The 22,605-nt window shown below is 39.7% G+C and overlaps 3 protein-coding genes and 1 pseudogene across 7 annotated transcripts; 2 read left to right on the top strand and 2 right to left on the bottom strand.

The window, feature by feature from the left end:
* Positions 1–1,873: 1,873 nt before the first annotated feature.
* On the bottom strand, positions 1,874–3,416 carry LOC105230812 (uncharacterized). The gene has a single exon (XM_011211800.4). The coding sequence runs from the start codon at positions 2,958–2,960 to the stop codon at positions 2,040–2,042; it is 921 nt and encodes a 306-aa protein (XP_011210102.3). The 5' UTR covers positions 2,961–3,416; the 3' UTR covers positions 1,874–2,039.
* A 1,723-nt stretch (positions 3,417–5,139) lies between these two features.
* LOC105230728 (V-type proton ATPase catalytic subunit A) lies at positions 5,140–9,265 on the top strand. Of its 5 annotated transcripts, none has more exons than XM_011211688.4 (5): positions 5,140–5,292; positions 6,450–6,546; positions 6,615–7,312; positions 7,388–8,365; positions 8,438–9,265. In XM_011211688.4, exons 2-5 carry the CDS (start codon positions 6,471–6,473, stop codon positions 8,528–8,530), a joined length of 1,845 nt encoding a protein of 614 aa, XP_011209990.1. In that variant the 5' UTR covers positions 5,140–5,292; positions 6,450–6,470; the 3' UTR covers positions 8,531–9,265. The 5 variants fall into 5 exon arrangements, with proteins under 5 accessions (XP_011209990.1, XP_011209989.1, XP_049317116.1 ...); XM_011211687.4 differs by having other exon boundaries at positions 5,189–5,384; XM_049461159.1 differs by lacking the exon at positions 5,140–5,292 and adding an exon at positions 5,416–5,707.
* Positions 9,266–10,195: 930 nt separating this feature from the next.
* Positions 10,196–13,499, bottom strand: LOC105230813 (V-type proton ATPase catalytic subunit A). The gene is made up of 4 exons (XM_049461145.1): positions 13,172–13,499; positions 12,414–13,111; positions 11,386–12,363; positions 10,196–11,318 (listed from the first exon to the last, which is right to left on the bottom strand). The coding sequence occupies exons 1-4, from the start codon at positions 13,362–13,364 to the stop codon at positions 11,226–11,228; spliced, it is 1,962 nt and encodes a 653-aa protein (XP_049317102.1). The 5' UTR covers positions 13,365–13,499; the 3' UTR covers positions 10,196–11,225.
* A 522-nt stretch (positions 13,500–14,021) lies between these two features.
* Positions 14,022–21,881, top strand: LOC109579866 (uncharacterized; annotated as a pseudogene).
* The last annotated feature ends 724 nt before the right edge of the window (positions 21,882–22,605 follow it).

Genomic DNA, 22,605 nt, shown 5'->3' with positions numbered 1-22,605 from the left:
AACATTGAAACTAAGTAAAAGCACTTGCAGTTTGCACTAAACACAACGGCCATAACTGCCACTAATACACAAAAGAATTAAGTCCATTTGCAAAAGCAGTGAAAATCCTTTAAACTGACCAACTGTTGGCCATGTGAGCGGGTAGGTGGATATTACGCCTTCACTTGGCATTACATGCCACAACAACTGGCCGCTTCCGACGAGATGAAGTACACATAAGCACAGATAACTATTCGTGCACTTGCAAGCATCATGGCTTATGATGCAACAGTAACAGAATTATGACCACCATTAAAGCAGCCGACACACACACACACATACACATGCCCCCAATGGACCGAAATGGACAGCAGCGATACATCATCGCATAGTTCCTGCGGTGAACGATGCCGAAGAAGAAGCACCGGCTTAACTGGCATACCGAATATACGAAAACAAATACCCTTGTAGAGCATATTAAGCCGCGTACGCCAATCTCTTTCCCTCCCCCCAGCGCCATTGTGCCGCCTCATAAGCATTTAAATGTACGTGCAGCCGATGTGTGGTGCAGCTGCTGTGGTGGGGTGCTGCGCACAAATTAGTGGGCTCTTGTTTCGCCTGCTGGGAAGCCATAATAACAGCCCCCAAATGCGCCAGGTATGTATGCAGCCGTTGCACGCTCCAACTTTGGAAGCTGTGGCATGTAGCAACAATAGATTTCGTTGAACAATGTGTGTTGAGTGTGTGTAGCAGTGAGTTGATGTTGCCGGCCCGTGCTCTGTAAGAATAGCAACGACAACGTCAGTGCTACCACTACTACTTAAATAATAACAACAATAACAAACGCTTACGTGCAGCAGTGCTTGTGGCATGTATATAAAGCATAAGTTATGCACTTCCGTTGGGCGAACAATGAACACGGAAATTTCATTTAGGTATTTCTACACCTTTACAAAGTCGAACGCCGTACCAGGAGTGACCATGGCCATGGCTTAGCCAATATGTAAGGGCCGCCATGCTGCACTACTGTACTAAGCGGACCATACCGGACCGTACCGGCAACCGCAGCAGCAGCAGAAGCGGCTAAATCACATAGCACCGGAAATTCTTCATTTGTTTTAACAGCTTAGCAAACAATAATTACAACAACAACAATAGCAACACCTGGCCAGCAAAAGGACGCCACTGCCATGACTTAGGAGAACTTTTAACAAATTAACACAAGAGCCAACTGGCTGAGCCACTGCTGGTGACTGCTGATGTGTGTGGGGGCCCGCAAGGTGAGGCTTATACCTTGTCCTTGCGGTGGCCTTCAGCATGCGGCTCTATTGTCTCCATATGTATGTGCTTGCTGGCATGCTGCAAATTGCCTTGTGTCATGAAGGCGTAAATTCTGCAAACAACAGTGATTTGTGTAGTGCCCTCTACAGTTTAAATAGCAAAGAGCCGGCGATTCTAGTGAGTCATTCAAAATAATTGTGAGAAGAGCAGAGTTTTGGGTCGGGTCGGGTCGGATGCCAAAAAAACCGTTATGGTAGATAACGTTCAGCTTATTTCCTGAATAAGTTTTTGATATAAAAATACTTTGCTTCCAATAAGACAATAGTTAGTATAGAGGATATTGAGAGGAATGAGGTCACTCAAGCTAGCACTCTTGCAGCCGAAAAGCTTGAGTTATGAGCAAGACACTCGGAGATTTACCGTTGTTTTTCAATGGAAGACCGCAAAGCAACAACTATGCAAGAGCAGTTGGGTTCCGAACGGACTAGGTTCGACACAAGGTCAATTCCTTCGCCAAGGACCGTTATTCATACCAAACGAGTTTCCACTAGAAACAGAGTGTTTTTCTTTTATCATCTTTCATTTCATTATACATACATATGTACATATGTACAATTATTTATTACAATATTAGAACTTTATAGGGAAAGCTATCAAAATACAATATTCTCACTTACCAACACCGAAAGACTATAAATAAAATAGAAAACTAGTGCAGTACCGTTGCCATTATTAATCACAATACCACCTTTGCTGTTACTAATATTTGTCGTGGTTTACTAATCGTGTCCGTGGTCACTGCTGCTGCTCTCCTTCTTCTTTGAATTTTTCCACTTTTTTTTCTCCTCTTTACCTTTCTTTTTGCCGCCCTCTTGTTCTTCACCCCACTTCTTTTTCTCTTCTTTCTTCTTCTTGTGTCCCTTGTGGCCCTTTTTCTTGTGACCCTTCTTACTGTGACCCTTCTTTCCATATTCATCTTCATGTGCGCTCTTCTTGTGACCTCCTTTTTTATGATGGCCACCCTTCTCGTGCTTTTTCACCTCCTCAAAACCACCATGCTTCTCCTCCTCACCTTCATCGTGATGTTCGTCATAGTATTTCTTTTCCTTTTTGTCTTCGTTTAACTTGTGCACATGATGCTTGCCCTTAATCGAGTGTCCCTTCTTGTACGAGCCATGATCTTCGAATTCGTGCCCTTTCTCACTCTTCTTGCCCTTCTTGTGTTTCTTGTGATGGCCTTCGTCCTTTTTGTGCTTCTTCTCATGCCCATGCTCTTCTTCTTTTTCGCCCTTTTTACCTTCCTTGTCGTGATGTCCCTTTTCACCCTTCTCATGGTGTTCCTCCTCCTTATGTCCCTTCTTACCCTTTTCACCTTTCTTTTTTTTCTTTTCACTGTGCTTCTCCTCTTCGGATTTTTCCTCCCATGACTCCTCCTTTTCCTCTTCTTCTTCAGCTTCTTCCTCCTCTTCCTTTTTCTCATCTTCATGCTCATGCTTCTCAGAGCCAGCTACTAACAGATCATCATAGCTCGGCTGTAAACTAGCAGTAATTGCAACTGCATCATCCGTCTGTAGCCCCAATGCGGTCGGCGCGTAAGCACTCTCAACAAGCACCGAAAGGCAGCCGAATACCACAAAAATGCTTCCGATTCTCACACTAGTCCACACCCATGGCGAATGCATTTTGCTTCGCAAGGCCATAATTGCTGCTACTCTCCATTCACACCAGGCCGCTGCCTGCCGTTGGTTAGCCTTGTGTTGGTCCTTTTCGTATAAGTATCTCTTAAGTGAATCCGTCTCCACCAACGACTGCAGTAACGCTTTGAAATCGTAATGTGCGCACTGGTGCACGGTGTTGGGCCTTTTTATCTCTGTCGCCCAGTAATTTGGCAGCGACCACTCTTGTCTCTAATGCGTGACCGAAAATCGTAACTGCTGGCGGCATTACGAAGTCCAAGCACCGACTACTTGCCACTTTGCTAATTGAAAAGCCCAATTGGCCGTGAAGTTACTGGCTGCGGTGGCTGTGGTCGCACTGCTTTTGAGACACCGAAATTGTGACGCACTTCAATGATTTCTTGCGATTATTTTCTTTGAATTTCACAAGGAAATTACCACATAAATGAATGAACGACCAGAGGTGAGGGGAATTGAACACATTTTAGATTTTACTTTCAATGAAATTTGTTGGTGTGGTTCAAAGCTTAATGGAACTAAGCGACGGAGTTATGAAATCTTATACCAGTATAAAAATGATAGCTCTAGCACATTCGGACATACTCATATCTAGAGAAATTTGAAAAAATTATAGACGCGGATTTATATCCAGCCATTTCGTTCATTCCGGATTACGGTATATACTATACATACATATGTACATACTATGCGAGAACTAGTAAATAAATGTAATAAAAGTAAAATAGTCTTAATCTTCCACAGAAACTTAGGTAAGGTTAGGTTAAATTGGTTGGCACTAAGCCAGGCTTAGACCAGTTTTGTTCCTTTGCGATACCAGATGGAGTTCAGTTCCTAGGTCCAAGAGAAGTAGTCATCCTTTAGGTTGCCTGCAGCCTCACTATCGATACCTCCTGCAGTGTATCATACCGTGGAGACCCCAGTTGCTTACAGCGCGGTCTTGCCAATACGGGACAAATGCACAAGGGATACTCCACTGTTTTCCTGATGCCCTGCTCTGAACATTTTAAACAAATTTAGGTTAGATCGCAGGTGATATATGTATAAAATGTATCCCAAAATTAACGGAAGATTTAAATTTGTCGCCATTTATGTGGTAAATGTGTTGACAACCCTAAAAAAACAAACAAGTCGACAGCTGACAGTTTAGGCTTAGTAAAAAGGGAATGTTACACGATAGAACTACGTGTAAAGAATCTTTCAAAAATTATGAAAGCTTGGCGGCCGCAGCTCGAAAATTTGATACAAAATATAAAAAAGTCGGAATAGAGTTTTAACTTCATAAACTGTGAAGAGATTATTTGAAAAGACGGCAATGTAAATCTCGAGTTAACTTTGGAACCCCTTGCACATATTAAGAGAGAATTGCTATCTTATCAACGAACTGAATACTGAATGACTTGATTAAAATTTAAATAAGTTCAAACTTAATTTTAAAATTAATAGAGAATAGAATTTCATAATTAAATAACATGGTAACATGGTATTTCATAATACTTAATTCGAAAGAGAGTTAAGAGTGAGCTTTAGTTTTCGAGATAACTGGCTCTCACACGAAAGCACACGCATGACGAACATTGCGAGCTTTTATGAATATTAAGAAAAAAAAGTTACTTTCGAATGAAATGAAGGTTTGGATATTGCTGCATGTTTAAAGATTACGTAATGGGGAATTTTACAACAAAACTAAATATGATTATGACAAATCTTGAAATTTAGAATGAAATATTATACATTTTTAGGCGTAAGAATCCACTCTTCAAACATCAATTATTTTACTTTTTATGCTGATGGTTTCAGCTATATAAGCAATTTTAAAATTATAGAGTCTTCATTATCCAAATAATAAAAAAGAACATTGGCATTAAAAAGCACCTTATATGTAGTAAAATAAGTGATAAAGCTACCGCTGTATAGAATAGCAGTAAAGATATTTCAGCTTTTTATATTGCCTATTTAAAAAAAAATATATTTTTTTTACAAAAATCAAAGTACTAAAGCAAACTCATTTGGATTAGACAAACATTTCCATTCATAAGAAACCAAATTCTTATATATTTGGAGCCCATTAAGTATATAAAAGCAACGCTGTAAACAGTTTACCAAAAACCACGCACTACTGGCAACACTGCAATAAACGAGTGCGAAAGAGCGAGCGCATTATCGAAGTGCGCTCAGCGAAAGCTCTTCGATTGCTCAATGTGACGATCAATTCGATATCGAAATTCGAACTTCGAAACAGATTTGCTAGCGACGTCGTTAATTTTCACAGTTGGTCTTGTTCTGCTGGAGAAGCGCAACGTTCGTGTATTCATTTCTATAAAACAAAAATAACAAAGTGAGTTAACCGCACTACCGTGCTGTGACAGAATTTTATTTGAATTAAAATCCAATTAGCGCAATTGTTTGTGGAACACTCTAGCCAGAACGGTAATTATTGCGATAATAGCAGAGCCAATACAGTTTTCTGATTAGATAATAAATAACTGGGCGTAGGGTAGTTTCTAGCGCTAAATAGCAAAATTGCCATCATTTAATTGAGCTCAAACAATATTTTATATGAATATATAGTGATATAAAAGTGCATTGGATTTATTGAGAAACAAAAACAAAAATTGTTGCGTTAAAAGACGGCGAAAACATAAGACCCAATTAATTGAGGTTGTCAGCTGACCTCGATTGTCTTGTGATCAGTACTAATAAACTATTTTGAATAGGTGTATTATGGCTTTGTAACTGAGTTAGCTGCTGAAGTTAGTAAATATGGAAACTGTATTAAAACTGCTAGTAGATCCAAAATTATAGGTGTTAAAAAGTTAAGAATTCAAAATGGTTGCCTGCGTAGTTTTTTCACCGATCGTGGTTAATCAGTCGTCAGCTGACACATTCAGATGACAATAGTCTTGTGATCAACGTCAAATGCAACTGTCAAATTTTCGAACTTCGAAAGTGAATTTGTATCTTCATTCTGCTCACTTATTAATTATTTTCGGTTAAAAGGTTTTTTCTTTCGCTGGAAGGTATTACAATAAAAGAGTTTACCACTTCTAATATAGAATATTTAATATTTTCTTTAGAAGCAATAATAATTAAAATTTTTGCTTGAACACGATCGCCAAGCTTGCCTAAATACAGCGCTGGTGATCAGCAGGTCACGTGAACACGAAACTTTTATCTGTTTAATAGTGCGAATATTTTAAGTCATCACGACAAAAATCCTGTCTTTAAGTGGTATAGAAATCGTCTTGAAATTATTTTTAAATAAAGATTTGTCTGAAATATTAGAAATGTTAGCGGGTATACCAATTGGATGGATTATTGGCAGACCATGTGAATTCTAATCAGAACTGATAAGAGAAAGTTGCTAATGTCTAATTTGAATAAAAGCCGTCAGCTGACTAAACACTTTATTTGCATTGCTAAATCTCTCTAAAATATTTCTTCGTCGTAAGTTTAGTATTATTCACCTATTTTTGGTTTTTGTTAATTTTTCAGTTGAACATCTAAAAAGCCAAAATGTCGAATTTGAAGCGCTTCGATGATGAGGATAACGAGAGCAAATACGGTCGCGTTTTCGCCGTATCTGGCCCTGGTAAGTTTTAGGTCAAGATCAATTTATTTTTCTTATGAACTAACGAATATATTCTTTAAATCTCACAGTCGTCACAGCCGAGCGTATGTCTGGCTCTGCTATGTACGAGTTGGTGCGTGTAGGTTACTACGAATTGGTGGGTGAGATCATTCGTCTCGAAGGTGACATGGCCACCATTCAGGTATACGAGGAAACCTCTGGTGTAACTGTTGGTGATCCCGTGTTACGTACAGGCAAACCTCTGTCCGTCGAATTGGGTCCCGGTATTATGGGTAGCATTTTTGACGGTATCCAGCGTCCATTGAAAGACATTAACGAGTTGACCGAATCCATCTACATTCCCAAGGGTGTGAACGTACCCAGTTTGTCCCGTACCCAAGCTTGGGAATTCAACCCACTCAACGTAAAAGTTGGTTCACACATCACCGGAGGCGATCTTTACGGTCTGGTGCACGAAAACACATTGGTGAAACACAAGATGATTGTAAATCCACGCACCAAGGGTACCGTTCGTTACATTGCTCCTACTGGTAACTACAAAGTTGATGATGTCGTTTTGGAAACCGAGTTCGACGGTGAAATCACCAAACACACTATGTTGCAAGTGTGGCCTGTACGTCAACCCCGTCCAGTAACTGAAAAATTGCCCGCCAACCATCCATTGTTGACTGGCCAACGTGTATTGGATTCTCTGTTCCCCTGTGTACAAGGTGGTACCACCGCCATTCCCGGAGCTTTCGGTTGTGGCAAAACTGTCATCTCTCAGGTAATTACAAGAAACCCACAAATCGTATCACAACAAATAAAACTAACATGATGTTTTGTGTTTCTTGCTTCGCAGGCCTTGTCCAAGTACTCCAACTCTGATGTCATTATCTACGTCGGTTGCGGTGAACGTGGTAACGAGATGTCTGAAGTATTGCGTGATTTCCCTGAGTTGTCCGTTGAAATTGACGGTGTCACCGAGTCTATCATGAAGCGTACCGCTCTGGTAGCTAACACCTCCAACATGCCTGTCGCTGCTCGTGAAGCTTCCATTTACACTGGTATCACACTTTCCGAATACTTCCGTGATATGGGTTACAACGTATCTATGATGGCTGATTCCACCTCCCGTTGGGCCGAAGCTCTTCGTGAAATTTCGGGTCGTTTGGCTGAAATGCCTGCCGATTCCGGTTACCCAGCCTACTTGGGTGCTCGTCTAGCCTCCTTCTACGAGCGTGCTGGACGCATCAAATGTTTAGGTAATCCAGAACGTGAAGGCTCCGTCTCCATTGTCGGTGCTGTATCGCCACCTGGTGGTGATTTCTCAGATCCCGTCACATCCGCCACTTTGGGTATCGTACAAGTGTTCTGGGGTTTGGATAAGAAATTGGCTCAACGTAAGCATTTCCCTTCGATCAATTGGTTGATTTCCTACTCGAAATACATGCGCGCTCTGGATGATTTCTATGAAAAGAACTTTGCTGAATTCGTGCCATTGCGTACTAAGGTCAAGGAAATTCTGCAAGAAGAAGAAGATTTGTCTGAAATTGTACAGTTGGTCGGTAAAGCTTCATTGGCTGAAACAGACAAGATCACACTTGAGGTGGCGAAATTGTTGAAAGACGATTTCTTGCAACAGAACTCCTACTCATCGTACGATCGCTTCTGCCCCTTCTACAAGACCGTGGGTATGTTGAAGAACATAATTGCCTTCTACGACTTGGCCCGCCACTCCGTGGAATCGACAGCGCAATCCGAGAACAAGATCACATGGAATGTTATCCGCGAGGCTATGGGCAACATCATGTACCAGCTGTCGTCCATGAAATTCAAGGTAAGCTAAAAGAAGTGCCAATATAACGGAAGTCATTTTTATGCGATTTTTTTAAATTTTTTTGCGCCATAGGACCCCGTGAAGGATGGTGAAGCCAAGATCAAGGGTGATTTCGAGCAACTGCACGAGGATCTACAACAGGCTTTCAGAAACTTGGAAGATTAAGCTTTATAAGCGATTTCTACACAAGTTTGCTTTAATTTTAAATTGTTCTAAAAGACAAGGAGCCTTTAATATTGTTATGTAGATTAATTAAACGAGAATCGTGTAAACGCGTCATCCTAATCAGTAACGAAACAGAACCAAAAGGGACACACAACTATTCCTTTATAAAAGACAAAATTATGCATTCCACTTAAATGTTTCCAACAAACGTATTTAAATCATTTACTTTAATTAATTACATTGTTTTTCTGTGAAAATGTTAAAACGAAAACATTCCGGCCTTTCGGTGTTTCTATTGAAAATAAAATGTTTATTGCAGGCAACAAAGTGAAAAAACACAAACGTCCCAAAATGTACTTCCAATATTATTGTTAACATTTGTATCTTTTGGGATGTAAACCGTGCGCATTTACTGTTTACACACACACACACTATATATATACATACTGCAGAGCGGGTATTTGCTATCCGCAAAGTGCGCATTCAATCTACAAAATACAAGTCAAAAGTGCTTACATATACATATATACTTATTTAAAAATGCATACCAGTAGTATTATTGTATAATTGAAATTCTTGTTTGTCAAAATCTAAATGTATTGTTTTCGCTGCTACAGCTAACCTTCATTTGTTGAATGTAATGTAAATAATTACCTTATTGAAAATGTATTGTGAAAAGTGCATTCTGAAATAAAATGTGCAGCCTCAAGCTACATTTTACTGTAAACATACAAACTCCTGCTGCCGTTAGTTTCATTGTCTATTAGTAAATATTAATCGAAAATTCAGCAGAACGAACGGGATGCCTTGCTTTAAGGCACTTGATATGTGGGAAGTGCAGAAAGTAGGGTATTTGGTGAACATTATAAGCAAATTGCTTACACACGAACTTCAAATATTCCAATAATTTTTTACTTGTTTGTGTGAAGTGTACAAAACACATTTATAAATAATTAACTTCAATTGCTTGTTGTATATAATGCGATAGCAGAAGATTAGCTTGAGAAATTTAAAACTCAACTTTATCAGAGATCAAGCCATATTGTGTAAGAATTGCTAGCATGCGTTCTTAAATCTTATTTTTTCGTTTTTTCCGCTGGCAGGTTAGAAAACACTTAATTTAGCTGAAATTTGTTGCATTTTTCCAATCTCTTCCATACATATGTATGTACTTTCTATACTTCCCTAACGTTCATTAGACCATGCGAAAGGTTAAAGTTAATAGCCAACGAAAATACATGTACTTTCGAAACGTGAGTGCGGAAACTTCAAAATTTATGACTCGAAAGTGCTAAAATATTAAAAACATTTAAACTCACCACTTTGTGGGCCACCAATAAATTTCAGTACCCTCAACTGCCACCGCCATAAACGCAGCACAGCAGGTGAAGTGAGTGCTCGTGGCGTTCCACTTTGCTAAACATGACACGTCGCCAACGCCATACATATACGAAGGACATACACACACATACAGGTGTACTTGGCTTGACACACACATTCAAATTTCAACATGATGGCAGGGCGGCCGACCGTCCGACCGACCGTTCGCATAAAATGTCCACAATAAAAATAAAATGTGCGCGTCAACAAAGAAAATTTCATTTCAACATGAAAATCTACACACACACATGTGTGACGAAAAGCACAGTATGTGGCCAGTTGTGTGCTTGATTTTGATAGCGTAATAAACTTGCGAAGGCTCCACTTCTTCTGGCCACGGTTGGGTGAAATAAAACCGTAAAGTGACTTGACGAGGTGCTGAGCGCCAGTACCAGTGCCAGAAATGCGGACTAAAGCAATAACTGCAGGACATATTGTAACCATGGCGCTTAATGGGATAATAAGTGGATAGCAGTGAAAAGTCTAAGCTTTTTTTTTTTTGACAAGATAGTTTGCACTGGGCAGTTAAATGGAACATTGTAACAATACCAGAATTCGGTAAAGGGTTGTGTGCACACGTACACACACAACATTTATATATGTATGAATACAGGTGGCTATTAAAAACTTGCTAGCAGTTTATTGCGGGTAATCGCTTTTTTTTGTTTTTGGTTTGTTTTTTCAATTTTTGCTCACATGCAAAATTTGTAAACACATTTCACCGGACGAAATAATTTGTATGTACTTCATTTTACTGCTTTGTTAGAAAATACCGTAAAATAGAGTTTAATTCTTCAGGGGCGTAAGAAACACCTTTTCGGCAAGCAAACAAAATTTCGAATTCAAATTCTATACTTAGTTTAACGGTTCTGTGAAATGAGTTTGGCATACAAAATTATGTGTAATGTAGGTATGTATATAAATTTTTAAAAGGCGTGTCAGGATTTTAAAACACGTGACATATGTACATATACCATCCGTGCTTCTTTTTTATGTATGTAATTTCATTCTCAGCATCTTTCTCAACGAATGCTATTTCGTAACGGTAAATAATTGAAAATATTTGAAATAAAAATTTTAATTTAAATCGTTTATTATTGTTATAAAAAATTAAATCTCAAAACAAACCAAAACTGTGAGTAAAAATTTAAAAGTTGACCGTTATTCAGTTACAAGTTCAGCAAATGGAAATTCTAAGTTTTTTATTTCTGTGTATGTGTTATGCAATCATATAAAAATATTAAAAACGGTATCATTAGTGTTATACAATAAGTTGAATTTGAAATCAAAAACGAAACAGTTTTACCAAATGAATTTATTCCAACATTCGACTAAAAGCCGCTTGCATATCGTCATTAAGTTTCTTGTACTCGCGCATGATTCTTCGTTCTCCATCTTTATGTGCATCCTAACAAACCATTTAAATTCCTTGTCTTAATTTATCTACAAAAAGCATATCAAACATGCGTACTCACCTTAAATTTCATGGATGATAATTCGTACAGTATATTGCCCATTTCTTGGCGTATCTCATTCCAGGTAACACGATTTTCATCCGAAATTGTGCTTTCTATAGCGTTACGTGATAGATCGTAGAAAGTAATTATGTTATTGAGCATGCCAACGGTCTTGTAGAATGGACAATAGCGATCATATGTCGAATATGAGTTCTGCTGCAGAAAATCGTCTTTAATCAACTTGGCAACCTCCAAAGTTACTTTATCGGTCTCGGCCAATGAAGCTTTACCCACAAGCTGTACGATTTCTGATAAGTCTTCTTCTTCTTGCAGAATTTCTTTGACTTTCAAACGTAGAGGCACGAATTCCGGAAAATGTTCTTCATAATATTCGTCCAACGCACGCATATATTTTGAATATGATATGAGCCAGTTTACTGATGGGAAATGCTTTCGTTGCGCCAACTTTTTATCTAACCCCCAAAATACTTGCACAATACTGAGTGTGGCGGAGGTTACAGGGTCTGAGAAATCACCACCGGGTGGCGATACTGCACCGACAATGGAGACGGAGCCTTCACGTTCAGGATTACCTAAACATTTGACGCGTCCAGCACGCTCGTAAAAGGAAGCGAGACGAGCACCCAAGTAAGCGGGGTAACCGGAATCGGCAGGCATTTCAGCCAAACGACCGGAAATTTCACGTAGAGCCTCAGCCCAACGTGAGGTGGAATCAGCCATCATTGATACGTTGTAACCCATATCTCGGAAGTATTCGGAGAGTGTGATACCAGTGTAAATAGAAGCTTCGCGTGCCGCGACAGGCATGTTGGAGGTGTTAGCTACCAGAGCGGTACGCTTCATTATAGATTCTGTAACTCCCTCAATTTCAACAGATAGTTCGGGAAAATCTCGTAATACTTCTGACATTTCATTACCACGTTCTCCACATCCGACATATATTATGACATCAGAGTTGGAATATTTCGACAAAGACTAGAAATTTACAATTTTTATTTTTGTTTATAAAAAGAACACAGTATTACCTGTGAAATAACTGTCTTGCCACAACCGAATGCACCTGGTATTGCCGTTGTGCCACCCAAAACACATGGAAAAAGTGAATCCAATATCCGTTGTCCAGTCAACAATGGATGATTTCCCGGCAATTTCTCATTAACTGGACGCGGCTGACGCACCGGCCATACTTGCAACATGGTATGTTTGGTAACAACATTATCAAACTCGGTCTCAAGTACTACTTCGTCGACAGTATATTGACCCGGTGGAGCTATATATTTTACAGTACCTTTTGCACGCGGATTCATTAAAATCTTATGATTTACTAATGTGTTTTCTTGTACGTAACCAAAAATGTCACCGCCAGTCAAATGTGAACCAATTGATACCTTGCCTGGGCGAAATTCCCAACTTATATCGCGTGACAAGCTTGTAACATTCACACCCTTCGGGATGTAAATAGAACTTGTGAGTTCGTTTATAATGCGCAGCGGACGCTGAATTCCATCGAAAATGCCACCCATTATACCTGGACCCAATTCTACAGAGAGCGGCTTACCGGTCTTTAAAACAGGATCACCGACGGTAACACCTGAAGTCTCCTCATAAACTTGCACAGTCGCCATTTCACCTTCCAGACGTATAATTTCGCCGACGAGTTCAAAATATCCAACACGAACCAATTCATACATAGCGGAGCCCGACATATTCTCAGCAGTTACCACTATGGGATTTAAAGCAAATTCTTTATTAACCGATATATTCAATGACAATTATAGTTTACCTGGACCAGAAACACCAAAAACACGCCCATACTTGCTTTCGTCAATTTCTTTGCGCTTCGTGACTTCCATAAAGGAAGTCAGTTTCTCTTTCGAGGGCGGAAGACAAACACATTCCTTTTCCTCGACATCTATACAGCCACATGATTTCTCTTCTGGTTTCGTGTTATAGCAGGTACACCACTCAGACGACATTTTGAAATATCTTCGTTTACGTAATTTTCAATAAATTTTTGAACAGAATTTTCACGCAGAAACGTCTTTTGTATTTTAAATAATATTTCAATTTCACTGTGTCACTTTTCCAATTTGAATTTCGTGCCAGCTTTGCCAACTACAAAGAATATCTGATTTGATTAAGCTGTGGGGAAAAATTATACAGTGTTTACAGCCATTAGACTATAGATTAACATAAATGAAAATAGGCCAACGGACACTATAAAACTTACCCACTAACGTTCTTCGGGACCCACTTAAAGTTTTACTCAAATCCGGGCGGATTTTCTCTTTTTACCTTTTACTTTACACTCAAACTTAATGAAATCGTATCCGTCGCCGGAACTTCGAGCAAACTTGTATTGACGACGCAGTTGATTAAGAAGGAATTTAATTTACATTTACGGATTTTTAAATATTACTTTGGCAGCCGTAAATTTACAGTATGCAAGCATGGCGCAGGCATATCGAATATACCCAGGATGGCTGCCGATGGTGCCATATATAATGGTCATGCGGGAATGATTTTCCAGCTTTATTTCTCATTATCCACACGGTTTCGCAAGTGAAGTATTAAAGTTAATGATTTCTTTTTAATATAATCTTTCCCTCACTTAATATGGACTCGGAACAGCAATGGGTGGGTTAAGAAAACACTGAAGTTTAATGAGAAAGGATATAACCAGCTGGCAAAAGCATAAACATCTCTTTATTACAACCACAAAGTGGCAGAACCAACAGTTGCCACATCCAGCCACATCCAACCATCAACGAACCAACGAGTCGCAAATCAGTCCCTGCCTCGCTTTCATGTGGTGCGCACGGCTTGTTTGCTTTGCTGCTTGGTCGGCTGACCAGCATAAGAAGGGTCAATGCTGTTGACTGCCTCACTGCACTGTTGAAGGACATTCACGGCGCCGTCAATGTACTGTTTGCACTGTGGCAGCATGGTATACAGTGAAATGAAAATTACTGTTACTGACTCGCGATCAGCAAGCATGCAGGAGAATTACTTAATTTCTCTGCTGCATCTGTTCAGCGGATGCGGGGCAAGAAAACGGTGTTGACGACTGGGAGAAAGACTGAGTGACGTGAACGTGGCATTGCCACAGGCTTGTTGCTGGATAAGAGAATGAGGTGTGGAAAGATTGTTAACTTCAGTTTGTTACCTTAACTTTAGACTTTTTATTTACATAAATGTACATATGTGTATTAAAGCTAAATGGAGAATCTCTAGAAGATGCCTCATACTCTTCATTGATCAGCATAAACCAGATTCAGCCTTATAATCATGAAAGGGGGTGTCAATGCTCAAACCCACTCTAGACGGCCAATGGATTTTCTGAGGTTTGATATTTTCTACCGAAGAGCTGTTTTTATGTCCTTGAAATCGTATTTTGATGAAGTCACGTATGGAAGTTCACGCAAGTGAGGAAAGTTCTGTAAATGCCATTCACTTGGGAATGGCCAGAAACGATTCTTTTGAATATGACTCAATCAGCTTACGACTTACGGTCTTAGACCAAGTATCCTCTAGGTAGCCAAAGAACATCCGTCCCCAGGGTTGTGCGCTGGGTTTAGGACCCGCCACGTAAAAAACACGACCAAGGAAAAGAAGAAAACAGCCTCGGATGAGAGATTCCCCTTTTGATGCCGACCCCTGCAAATGTGTTAAGGATTACGATTTAAGGGCATGAACCTGGAATGTCCGGTCCCTTAATTGGGAAGGTGCCGCTGCCCAGCTGGTTAATGTCCTTACTAGAGTGAAGGCTGACATCACCGCTGTCCAAGAAATCCGATGGACGGGAAAAGAACTGAGGCGAGTAGGTCCTTGTGGCATTTTCTAAAGTGGCCATATAAAGCAGCGCAAATTTGGCGTGGGACTCGTGGTGGGAGAGAGACTCCGTCGCCGAGTACTGCCATTCACCCTGGTAGATTAACGTCTAGCCAGAAGCCGCATCAAAGCAAAGTTCTTCAACCCCGACGGAAGAGAAGGATGATGTGACCAAAGATGCCTTCTATGAGAACTGCCCCCGCCACGATATCAGGCTTGGAGACTTTAACGCCAAAGTGGGCAAAGAAGGTATCTTTGGCATTACGGTCGGTAAATTCAGCCTCCATGAGAAGGCTGGGTTGAGGTTGATCGACTTTGCCGGGCCCGAAATATGGTTATCTATAGTACTAGATTCCAGCATAAAAAAAACACATCAAGCAACCTCCGGAGCGGTGTCTACGCCAGTGAAAAAGAAGAAGAAAATGTCGTACTTAACGTAGCGTATTATTTAAAGAGGATCATCGGTGAAAATAAATCCAAAAGCACACAATGAGCCGAAAGTACAGTTAAATAATCAATTTTTAATTACATAACGGTTCTTTATGTACATATGTATGAATGTATCCTACTCGCAAATGAAAATAAAATATACTTTGACCGCTCATTTAATCAATTCTCGTCTTATGCATACATATCCATATGTACATACATACATACTGCAGCTACTATTACACATATTGCTGCACGAAAAAGTTTACAGCTGCGTTATCAGCAATTTGCAGTGAATTTATTTAAAATAAAGCACTCCAATTTGACTTCTCATACATTGATGAAAACTTTGTCCGAAAGTTAGGTAGACGCTTAAGCAGAGTAAGTTTAAATAAAAACCCACTGAAGCCGCCACAGATAAAGTAGACAAATACTCGAATGCTCGCCCACACTTACACACCTACACACACACATATACACTTGCATGCATAGATGCAATTAGAAAATTGAATAACTTCCTGCATACTCTTCGACACATGTACGCGCATGTGCGTGTGTGTGTGTGCACATGTGTTTGTGTGCTTGGCTTTAGAGATATTTGAGTGAGTTTGCATAACTGCTAAGATAAAGTTTCGCCACTGCAGCACCGCACTCCAGCACCCAAACGCACTTATCTAATATTATGTAAACATTCGCCTTTCAAAATTACTTTGCAAACTGAAAACCATCAATAAAAAAGTTGCCAAACCATATATTTTCCCAATGCAGCGCCGCCACTCATCGAACTGCCATTTCTGGCGGTAACCCCCTCCTCCGCCGCACCACACGCGCCTCGTCAAAACGCTGTTACAAAACGCGTTTACACATTTTCGAACTTATTCCACTTCTAATGCCACTTCTGCCAACAGCATTTGATAATTGGTTAGTTCAATTGATTTTACTTCCTTTTCTCCACTATTCGCACCCTTTTCATTTCTAAGCAAGCTGGCCCGGCGCCTCGCCTCTTTGACTGCCTGACTGCCTGACTTCCGGAGTGTGCAACATTTGTTTGCACACACTATCGCTGACTGCCAGTCGTTTTCGACTCAAATTCTTTTTGTTCCAAAATAAATTTTGTATCCTCAAATACGCAGAAGTCTTGGCACACAACGATTTCCATTGCCTCGAGTGCGCGACTGCTGCTTGGTAGTGATTGGGTTCGCAACGTGCGATAGGAGTGAAAATTGGTCAAACTTTCGCATTTTCGAAAGAGCTTTCAATTGTCGAAAGCTCTTACAGCGCCCCCGTGAATAGCATTTGACGGCGCAGAAGCTCGGCCCAGTGTCAGTACAATGCATAATTGCGCTATTTCCATTTTTATTCGCATTATTTGTGCATTTTCCTGCTTTCTGTTGTCGTCAAGTTGCAAAGTTTTGGTGCCACCCTCACGCAGTAAGACTGCAGTCATAATAACGCATTCTTTTAAGTAATACTTCGAGAAAACAATTAGTTTTGTAGTGAAAGGAAAGACCCTTTCTTGACTGCAAAAGAAAAGTTAGTAATGTGTACCTTCTTCGGTTTTTGGTAAGTTTCTGGGGGAGTTTCAATCATCTTCATAGTAATCGGTTGGCTTGAAGGCACCTTTTTGGTAGTTTTTGGTATTTTTTTGGTTTTTTTGATTGCCGAAAAAAACTTAATTTTAGCTTACACTCGTATTCACTGTTTGGTCCATGTGAACCTCTTCAAATGCGTTTGAACTACTTGCATCTTGCTGAGTGGCAAATTTCAATTACAAGCAAAATACTCAATTCCACTCCCAAGTGGGCAATTGCTTCGCAAACGTCCAGGTTCTACTGCTGCCGGAGCTGTAAGTTGACTGGCGGGTAACCGGCGGAAGAGTTCGTTAGTTAAACTACAAATAGACTTCAGCAAGTATGTACTCGTAAGAACTCTTTCAAGTTGCAGATGAGAAAATTGTGACACTTCTCATGACGTTGAACTGTGGAACTTGCAACAAAACCAAAAAGTCACTGAAACTTATGTATTTTAGAATTACATAATTATGTAAAAATGATGGTCCTAAAGTCTCCAATGAAAATACCGCAGAAATTACTGCTGATAGTTTCTCCTCTTCTTCTATTTTGGTATAGACACCGCTTACGCGGTTATAGTCGAGTTTACAACAGCGCGATAGTCGTTCTTCCTTTTCGCTGTTTAGAGCCAATTGGAGATTCCAGCTGTAGGCAGGTCCTTCTTCACCTGGTCTTTTCAACGGAGTGGAGGTCTTCCTATTCCTCTGCTTTTCCGTGTCGAATGCTCTCGAGCTAGAGTTTTCATCCATTCGGATGACGTGACCTAGCCAGCGTAGCCGCTGTCTTTTAATTCGCTGAACTACGTCATTGTCGTCGTATATCTCGCACAGCTCAGCGTTCCATCGAATGCGATATTCGTCATGGTCAATCCGCAAAGGAGCATAAATCTTACGCAAAACCTTTCTCTTGAGAATTCGTAACGTCGACTTATCAGGTGTTGTCATCGTCCCTGCCTCTGCACTATATAACATGACGGGGATGATAAGTGATTTGTAGAATTTGGTCTTTACTTCTCAATGGCTATTGACATCGATGTTATGGATGTTCGCGAGCAGTTGTACACTCTTGTATAGGGTGATTTTTTAAGAGCTTGATAACTTTTTAAAAAAAAAAAACGCATAAAATTTGCAAAATCTCATCGGTTCTTTATTTGAAACGTTAGATTGGTTCATGACATTTACTTTTTGAAGATAATTTCATTTAAATGTTGACCGCGGCTGCGTCTTAGGTGGTCCATTCGGAAAGTCCAATTTTGGGCAACTTTTTCGAGCATTTCGGCCGGAATAGCCCGAATTTCTTCGGAAATGTTGTCTTCCAAAGCTGGAATAGTTGCTGGCTTATTTCTGTAGACTTTAGACTTGACGTAGCCCCACAAAAAATAGTCTAAAGGCGTTAAATCGCATGATCTTGGTGGCCAACTTACGGGTCCATTTCTTGAGATGAATTGTTGTCCGAAGTTTTCCCTCAAAATGGCCATAGAATCGCGAGCTGTGTGGCATGTAGCGCCATCTTGTTGAAACCACATGTCAACCAAGTTCAGTTCTTCCATTTTTGGCAACAAAAAGTTTGTTAGCATCGAACGATAGCGATCGCCATTCACCGTAACGTTGCGTCCAACAGCATCTTTGAAAAAATACGGTCCAATGATTCCACCAGCGTACAAACCACACCAAACAGTGCATTTTTCGGGATGCATGGGCAGTTCTTGAACGGCTTCTGGTTGCTCTTCACCCCAAATGCGGCAATTTTGCTTATTTACGTAGCCATTCAACCAGAAATGAGCCTCATCGCTGAACAAAACACGCGCGCGAAACACATTTCGAACCGAACACTGATTTTGGTAATAAAATTCAATGATTTGCAAGCGTTGCTCGTTAGTAAGTCTATTCATGATGAAATCTTTCTCTTTGACACCATGTCTGAAATCCCACGTGATCTGTCAAATACTAATGCATGAAAATCCTAACCTCAAAAAAATCACCCGTTAGAAGATTGTACCTCCTCTATTCAGATCTGCAGCTCGAATTATATTCTCCAGGAGCTGAGGAAGTCGCACGATAGGGATTCGCCTTGTTTGAAACCTCGTTTGGTATCGAGTGACTCGGGCAGATGCTTCCCGATCCTGACGGGCCTTTTGGTATTACTCAATATCCGCCGGAATAGTGTTTTAACTTCATCAACTGTGAAAATTAATATTGGAACAACCTGTAGTTAACTGCAAAAAGCTTACTGAATTTCGCACTACTTTACCGTTAACCGTTGAGAAGTTTATTTAAGCCAAAATTACAGATTTAAAGATTTAACGGCCAACAAAGTTCGGAGAATGTTTTGTTTTATTTTTTGTTATTTCAGAAGTATATTTGCACTATTTGTTACAAACTCGCTTGTAAGCCTTAAGCTACTGAAGGGTCGGAAAATCCTTTTCAATGTACGGCCTTTGTTTTGTTGATTTCGGGGAAAAAGTTAACATGGATCCGGAAAGTATTATGTATTTTTCTTTGTTTATACAAAAACGTAAATCGCATATTTACACACATAAGCACATAAAATAAAGCATTTACAGTTATACGTCCATAACCATACACACACACATTTCCATTTGTGCGCTTGCTTTATTTTTCAAAATTCAAATTCAAGCATCGCCCAAAATACCGTCGGCTGTTATGTGTGTAATCACACACCAATACATATAAACAAAAATATTTTCTTTTAAAAATAAGAAAGTGAAAATAAAAGCTACAGCCATAATGTGTGCGTGTATGCGTGTAGTTTTGCGTTATTTCCTGCCCGAAACCGGACCCTTGTCTCACATACCATCACTGCAGTGATGACGACGCTGCCGACTAAATTGAACTAGTCCAAAAAAACTATATAAATTCGAAGGAAAGTTTCATGTAGTCATTTCTAAACCTTCTCGAGTTTAAAAAATGTTTCCGAGTATATAAATTTAAAGAGAAAAACTATCTTATCAGCTTTCATCTACATAGGCTGAGACTGATGTTCCTGTATTACCAACCGAAATCTGCCAGCAGTCATCTGCTAGTGCTTCAGCCTGAGTAATAAACCACCTGTAAAGAAGAACTCGATTGACTGCTTGGCTTTGTGATTCATGCTAGTACACCACTGGGGCCATTTTTCACATTCGCACATCCGCTTCATACATTTCAAGTAGCTCCACGTATAATGTATTTACATTACCTACTTGTTGTTATTATGCCCCGCACTGTATGAGCAAATCTGCTCCTTGTTTTGGCTTTCAACTCCTAATCAACGTTTAATCTTATATTTAGCATATTTGGGGTTCGAGCTGTTAATATTATTCTTACTAAAAGCAAACTATTTATGCAAAACTGTTATTGCACGAGTGTTGCGAGCATATCGACCGAGCGTTCAGGCAGGCAATATTGACAATGCACATATGTACATACATATATAATAACGAAGTAGTTTAGTAGTTTAGTGGATATTGCGAAAGCTCTACTATGACGGCTAAAAGAGCATAAAGTAGTATTTTTACTGTCAAACACTGCCAAGACACTTTTGCCTTCTTCAAATTTCATATGAGTCCCTGATTTCTTTAATTTTGATGGACGATAAAAAATATAATTTAAAATATTGTGTACATATTTTTATAAGGCTGAGTACATACATATAAATCTTCGACAGCTAGGCTGATAAGTGATTAGGCTAAAACATCTACCCTTTCGAAGTGTCTTTTGGAAGAACTCGTACGACGTAACGTGTGCCAGTCCCTTCTTGGATAAATATTGTCTACGATATCACTGGTGTATTATTCACTTTAGTGGCAGGTCTGCCGCGTTTAATACCCGTCTATCTACATACATAAACATATCGATATAATTTTTACTGTTTTCCTGATAAACGCCATATTAGCAGCTACTTAGTCCTTGTATCAGAATGTGACGGCACATAAAAACGTAAACAATAGAAAGAAAATTAAAAAGACGCACCGTGTTCCAAGGTGTTCGCTATAGTATCTTCCACATTCGCACTAGTTCAGGTCATGACGACTGAACACTCGCATTATCTCACCAATCCATTGGAACGTCATTTATGGGTCTTATATCCGAATTATCGGCATATAAAATGTTATTTTAGATACCTAAGCATATACCACAACCTAATAGGTACTTTGTGCCTTGACTCTAAAAACCCTCAGACGAAAAGAGTGGTTAGCCCAGACATTCAGTAGAGCTCGAATTCTATGCACTTCTCTAGCCTCTCTTTGCTTTATGCATATCTCCAGCATATTACCTCGGATGCGCAAAAACGAATGTTCCTCAACGCCATTGCTTGCTTCATCCAACACGACTTGATATTCGAGAACGGCAATATGAGTGCCATCTGAGGCTGCATGGATACAATCGACCACAAGATATTCGACACGCGTTTATTTGACTATGGGAAATGGTCTCAATACATTTTGGGCATGAAATATTTTATTTGCGATGATCAATTGGAAAATCCGAAATCTGCGGCAGTGAGTTATCGACGCAGGCAACTGGTGCATTCAGTTTTTAAGTATATCTTCTATGTCTCTCAAGCTGCGCTGATCTATGCGGTAATCAGGGTTTTATATTGGATGGAGTATTCATGAAATTTATCAGCATTAGACTTGGTTTCGAAAATAGTTTAACTTAAAAAATATAGACTGTATCTTCTATTTTCTATAACTCATATAATAAAGTAAGGATCAAGATCTTCTGCACCCACTTTTGCAATAAAAATGCACCTGTGAAGGGTATTATAGAATCGGTACAGCTAAAGTTGATGTTTTTTATATTGACTTTGGAAATAACGGAGCCCTAATATACTAGCAAGAGTACTTATAAACTTAATGAAAGTAAAGCGGTTATAACTTTCGCAGAGAGCGAAACCTATAAGCCACTTAACAGCTGTCTAATCCGCTAGTAAATATGTATAAGTATGTATTACAGTTAACTTGGCAAAGCATATAGGTACATAATTATATATTAATGATTAATACAAGTTCAATAAAAGGTTTGCCATCTTAGCCAGCAATTAAAAGTGATTAGCAACAAACTCACCCCGCAAAGTGTCCCTCATATACAGGGGAAAGAATTCTAGCAATTTCATATGAATATATGGGTGTATGTGCATATGTGTAAGTGCATATATGAGGTCTCTTAGCTGACCACTCCAGCAGCCAACACCAAAGCACCTATCAACTTGTTGGAACAACCGATAAGTACCCACCTGCCTGCATATTTATTCACATACGCACACATACATATGTATTATACCATATATATGCCTACACATATGTACATCTACCTCTTGAAATGCCTCAACTTACACACAACGTCATATTCAGCCACCCGCAGTCATTCTTATCTGCTCGACA

The sequence above is a fragment of the Bactrocera dorsalis genome, chromosome 1 (assembly GCF_023373825.1).
Source record: "Bactrocera dorsalis isolate Fly_Bdor chromosome 1, ASM2337382v1, whole genome shotgun sequence".
Lineage (NCBI taxonomy): Eukaryota > Metazoa > Arthropoda > Insecta > Diptera > Tephritidae > Bactrocera > Bactrocera dorsalis.
Note: the sequence above shows the minus strand (reverse complement) of the source record. Positions and strands in the feature narration are given on the sequence as shown.

Bases quoted from the DNA above. Each gene is read 5' to 3' on its own strand.
- LOC105230813 (XM_049461145.1), bottom strand. From the start codon at position 13,364: ATGTCGTCTGAGTGGTGTACCTGCTATAACACGAAACCAGAAGAGAAA. The intron at 13,112-13,171 runs GTAAACTATAAT...TAAATCCCATAG, and splicing joins TTTTGGTGTTTCTGGTCCAG to TGGTAACTGCTGAGAATATG. The intron at 11,319-11,385 runs GTGAGTACGCAT...ATGGTTTGTTAG, and splicing joins TATCATCCATGAAATTTAAG to GATGCACATAAAGATGGAGA.
- LOC105230728 (XM_011211688.4), top strand. From the start codon at position 6,471: ATGTCGAATTTGAAGCGCTTCGATGATGAGGATAACGAGAGCAAATAC. The intron at 7,313-7,387 runs GTAATTACAAGA...CTTGCTTCGCAG, and splicing joins GCAAAACTGTCATCTCTCAG to GCCTTGTCCAAGTACTCCAA. The intron at 8,366-8,437 runs GTAAGCTAAAAG...TTTGCGCCATAG, and splicing joins TGTCGTCCATGAAATTCAAG to GACCCCGTGAAGGATGGTGA.
- LOC105230812 (XM_011211800.4), bottom strand. From the start codon at position 2,960: ATGGCCTTGCGAAGCAAAATGCATTCGCCATGGGTGTGGACTAGTGTG.